This window comes from Montipora foliosa, chromosome 4, assembly GCF_036669935.1.
Source record: "Montipora foliosa isolate CH-2021 chromosome 4, ASM3666993v2, whole genome shotgun sequence".
NCBI classification, from domain to species: domain Eukaryota; kingdom Metazoa; phylum Cnidaria; class Anthozoa; order Scleractinia; family Acroporidae; genus Montipora; species Montipora foliosa.
Genome location: NC_090872.1, coordinates 20,863,947 through 20,869,459, shown reverse-complemented (window position 1 = coordinate 20,869,459; position 5,513 = coordinate 20,863,947). Strand labels below are relative to the sequence as shown.

General features: G+C 40.7%; 1 protein-coding gene across 1 annotated transcript; it reads right to left on the bottom strand.

The window, feature by feature from the left end:
• Positions 1-3,146: 3,146 nt before the first annotated feature.
• LOC138000249 (trace amine-associated receptor 7a-like) lies at positions 3,147-4,529 on the bottom strand. Its single transcript, XM_068846514.1, has one exon. The coding sequence runs from the start codon at positions 4,389-4,391 to the stop codon at positions 3,282-3,284; it is 1,110 nt and encodes a 369-aa protein (XP_068702615.1). The 5' UTR covers positions 4,392-4,529; the 3' UTR covers positions 3,147-3,281.
• Positions 4,530-5,513: the final 984 nt, after the last annotated feature.

Genomic DNA, 5,513 nt, shown 5'->3' with positions numbered 1-5,513 from the left:
TTACTCGTGCTATGGTTTAGCTCTGCCAAAGATCCGACTCCGATGGATGTCAACTAAGCGTTCAAAACCCAATTCTGACAATTACTGTGAGCAATTCAGATACACTGCTTAAATCTGGTTTTAAGGGCGAAGAAGGGCGAGAAGATAGTTTAAAACAAGAAGCAATGGTCTCAGTTGTCTATATTTACTTCAACTTGTTACAACAAAGTGCATACAATGTTTATAGAAGAGCAAGACAAAATTATCTGTTACAAATAACCTCCCAAAATGAATGGGAAACTAAACAAAGTTCATGACCTCTAAAGTAGGAAGGTAATTCGTTTGTGCTTTCATGCGATTAATTAATATGCTTTCAAGGAGTTTTCGATTTTCATAAAGTATTGTCAGCTCTGCCCGCGGTGTGGCAGTCGTACGCATGCGCACACCCACCTCCCGAATTGAGGGTAATGGCTACCACATTAAACAGGAACTGTCGCTTTAAAGTGCTTCGTATTTATACATACAGTGGTGCGTGGATGCTATCTTGGAGCGTACAAATCTTCTGACCGCGCAAGTCGTGTGCTCGGTAGACCGTTGGTTAGTTATCTACAATTGGCCTAATTCGATGTACATGTATCGATATTCAGGCACCGCTACGAGGCTTTATGGTCAAAATTTCACGGCTCAGTTTTGCTTTCCTTGTCTCTTAAGTTTCAAGGGAGAATTCTAAACAAAACAATATTCAAATTTAACCATAAAGCCTCGTAACCATGTGTGAATATTGATATATCGAACGTGGCCTATTGAAACGTTCCTGTACAACTAAGTAAAAAAAAAAAAAAAACAGACCACCTTATAGCGAGGCGCAACTTTGAAAGATTAATAGCAGCCGGAATAAAATCATTCCTTTGTCTGTATTTTCTCAGTGCTTTTAAATCTAAATTTACATCTTATGGTTTTTCCTCGCTCGGCAATCGTATTCCCATTCAATTTTTGTTCGATTTCTTTTAGGCTTTACTTTAGCTTTAACTTTAAAGGCCCATTTTCAAGGGTGAAAAGGTAGGGTAGCTTATAACTCCGCTTGAAACCCAACTAAGGATCAAGTTAATGATACAAGACCGTAGTCAACTTAGCGGATGACAAGGAAGGATCCACAAGGGATACAGGCCAAGTCAAAGTAAATAGTCCGTTTTACAGTTGTGTTCTTAGTTACCTGGCCTGTGAATGAAAGTGAGGCTGGAGTTGACCTTGTTTTGATAGAAACCTTACTGCTTTTCTTATGTAAATTCTTACTAATTAGCATGACAGCAACATCATTAACATAACAAAAGGAGGGAGGTCTGTATCATAACAAGGTCAACAACAGCCTCACTTTCATTTAAAGGCCAAGTAACTAAGCACACAACTGTAAATAGGTCTATTGCTGGTCCGCATTTTGGGAAACAACTCATAATTGTCATAATTGTCAACTCTATACGGATAAATTACAGTTGAGGAAGATAATGTGAACTTTTGCAAAAGTATTCCCGCCAGACATTTTCATTTTAAAGGAAAAGACGCACGCGATGCTAGTGAGAGGAAGATTGTTGTTATGTGAGAAAACTGTTCGGAGAGGAGCATGTTGCAGTCTGCAAAATCAACTGACAAACCATGCATTCTCAGCTACAAAGCAAAAAATCGTGTTTCTCCTGCAGCACGCAGTACAAGTCCAGTCGTTCAAACGATAGCCGTAATGCGAATTCATACCGTAAAATCGTTTTAGTTCTTGAGCTTTCTTGAATAATGAGTGGTCAAATAGATATCAGAGAGAACTTACGTTTTGCCAAAAATCAAAGAAACTTGTTTGCCTTTAGCTCATTTCCTGCCTGTTACCTACAGATACGCGCAACTTCTTAAACGAGATCGACAAGTTAGAATTTATGCCCGCTTTACTCTATACTGAGCACAAAAAGCTGGCAAGGCTCTCAGAAATTTCGGTACCTTAACCTCGAATTTTGATTGCAATATTGCTGCACAGCGGAATCCATCCTTTGATATGTCTGTAGCCCAAGAAAAATCCATCAATGGAACGTACAAATTTGAGGTTTTATGGAAAACATCAGCACTTGAGAGATAAATTTTCATTTTCTCCCCTAAATTAAGCACCGCTCATAACGGTCTCATTCCTGCGGGACTGCTACACCTTTGTCGTATTAAAAAGCTTGGAATAGTCTAGAAGTGATTGCAATAACGCGAATTTATGTTTTTAGATGACGTCCTCGTTGCCGTTCCCGTCGTCGTTGCTAAAGCTCCCTAATCCCGTCAAACCAACAGTCATTTCACTCCAGCAACATTACCTTTCTGTAATCTTACCAGTATCCTCAAACTTGAGACACTATGTTTCGAATTCCAAATTAACAGAGAAATTAATTTAAAAAGAAAGGCAAATCACATTTGTTAGCGACCTTGGCAGATTATGCAAATTTGTACATCTGTCAAATTCTCACGACGGCTTGGCACTGGAGGCGAGCAATAATCCAATCAAAATTAGAGTTTTCAACTGAGGCTTGATTTGAATTTTGCATCATTAATTCGACGACCAGATCATTGATATGAAATTCTTATTTGAAATTATTAAAAAAGGAAATCTGCAATAATGAAATTATTAATATATTCGTGAGAGGAACGCTTGACCTGTTTTGACTGTAAGCAGCTCGGCACTCGTTCGAAAACGTTCAGTTAATAACCGCCGAGGGTGACATTTTACATACACACAGCCAGGGCCTAACGTTATGTAGTAGTCATAAAGTGTCGCACCTGACTGTGGTGTATTCTGGTCACAATCGAGGGGAAGGGGGGGGGGGGGGGGGTACCGAGAACATCTCTGGAGGTTTGCCCGGCACTCCAAATATTGGTACCATACCACGATTTTGGAGTGCAGTGCCAGATTTTTGTGCGGCCAACATTTTCCGGTTCACGCAAAGAAAAGTACTACCATTTCCTCAGCTTCAATCGCCTCTGGATCATCTCAACTATAACCTGTATAGCAAAACGGTTTGATGACAGCAGATGATAAGTTAGCCTAGTCAGGTGGGCGTGTTTGCAAGGCAGGGGCGGATCTAGGGGGAGGGTACAGGGGGTGCGTATCCCACCAGTCAGCTACACTATTCCTTAGTGGTGTACCCCCTCCTAACAAAAATCTTGGATCCCCCCTGGAAGAGCGAGGACCCCTCGAAACCATTCCGCAAGTCTTAGAAATACTCGATTCAAAACGAACGGCCTTAAGATCAGAAACGCGTTTTTATAACCTCAGTGAAGTAATATTAGTATTTGAATTGATATTGTGTCAAAACTGGAGAACTCTTTCCAAAGATAACGCCTTGCGTTGATTGCTTTTTCTGAGTCGAATTGTTTGGTGTATAGCTTCCCGAACTGCGTCTTCTCTTCATTTTCGATGCGCGCAGGAGTCGCCAGGTTCGAGGCCACGGCAACCAGCGATAAAGCCTTAATTGTGCCAGGGTAATCTTAAGCGCTGCTTTATAGCGAGGCAAACGAAGGGTGCAAAAGAATGGATTAAAGGCACAATTAGCTTCAAACAAGATAAATACGAGCTTCATTACCCACCAATTCTTCTGACAGACTGGGCAATAATCATACACCTGCATCATCAAAAACCAGGGCATGGTACAAGCCAAAAACACAACGAGCATGACACCCAATGTCAACGTCACTTTTCGTTCCCGTTCACTAGCGTGCATGACGAATTCTTCATCGGAATTGACGCTAAGCTTTTTCAGGTTTCGAGTTTGCTTTCGAAGCGAACAAACTATGCTTCCAAACAGAGCGGTGGTTATGACGAGCACCAAGTCAACATGACCGCAGAAGATTTCGTTTCTGTAATCTCCCGCCCACTGCACGATCACAAATAGAAGCGCAGCGCAGTATCCTAAAACGAAGATGACGGCTGTGTAGACGATCTTTTTGTTGATTCTATAAGTGTACTGAATTGGCCGGGATACCGCCATATGACGGTCAATCGTTATCAGCATTAGAAGGAGTGTAGAGCAAAGGAGAAGGTAAGCGAAGGCGCTTTGAATGACCTTCCGCTTTATAGACGGTTTCTTTCCAAATGCTATGGAGAGACTGTAGTAGGCATCGCTTGGTTCCAATGTGCAACCCACCAGGAAATCGACGAAAGCAAGGCTGGCAACCAGGAGGCAAGACGGAGAAGAACGTATGCACCGCTTTGGATCTTTGACAAACAGCAGCAAAACAAGACCATTTGAGAAAGCTATGATCAAGGCCAAGGGAATTGCTATCACACCCCTGGTTAAATAAACTTTGAAAATGATTTCACGTTGACTAGCCATGGCGCTCCTGGAAGCGGCTTTTGAAGCATTTTCCAGAATCAAATCTGTGCCGTTAACAGACATACCTACTCTCCTGATCTTTGGATGTAACGTGTTTCAGTCAAGTCTGACTGCTTACTGCTTTGCTCTGCCTTCTTTGTCTACTGCCTCTTCTTCTATAGCCTTGTTCTAAGTCTCATAAGTTTATATTCAACTTGTCATGATCCCTGCTGGGGATGCGTTGTCTATCCTTCCGCTCTAATTAAAGTAATATATAGCTTCAAGGTTTTCTAGCCAATCTTCATATCAATAGTTCATCTATTAAGCTGAAGTAATTGTCGGAAATTCGTTGGCAGTTGAACTTGAAATTCAAGACGCCTTGTGTGGCTCAGAAAGATTACAGTAATTGGATGAATCTAATTAACTAAGTCCAAACTTACAGACATACAGACTTTGCAAGTCTTTGTATTAAAAAAGCCATTGTCGCTTGTCTGGACGAGTTTTACGGATTGATATTTCCAGTTTTTTCAAGGAATAATAAAGTGTTTTTTGAAAATTGGTATGAAAATGGAAAAAAAAAACGCATTTATCAGTTTTATTTGAAATTATTATCTTCAGTTCTGTGCATGTAACCAAGAAGGTTGACTCTCGAAAAAGCACTTACCGACTTTATCTAGAGACATGAAATTAAAACACATTAAGATATCTCACCGTAAACCTTCTGTTTATTGTTGCAAACCAAGCGACCGACATACTAGTTGCAAGAGTGCAACCAGAATTCGTCTCACAAGTCTTTAATTTTACTCTCTTTGTTCAAAGGGAAAGGCTCCGCATTCTTTTAAAACTTGTCATCGAAATTTACTACGCGAACTAAAACTACATTTAAGTGATATCTGAACATAAGAAAGGGCTGAATTCAAGGCAATTTCCAGGAAGAGATTTTCACTCGGCAAATAGACCTGAAATGATTCCGATACCTTGAATTTATTCGTTATTTTTTTTTTATGTGGCTGATGACCAAATCTGCAGTGGAACAGTCGTCTTACACCCGAATGAAACCTTCGTCAGCAAGATGTTTCAAGTTATAGTCTTTACGAAATACGTAAGGGATAACTTCTGCAATCTGATTCCCAGTCTGGGGCTAGACGCTTTCAGGAACACTGAAGCAATCAGCACCTTTCTCTAATGTTTAAAAGACGTGGCAGT

Bases quoted from the DNA above. Each gene is read 5' to 3' on its own strand.
- LOC138000249 (XM_068846514.1), bottom strand. From the start codon at position 4,391: ATGTCTGTTAACGGCACAGATTTGATTCTGGAAAATGCTTCAAAAGCC.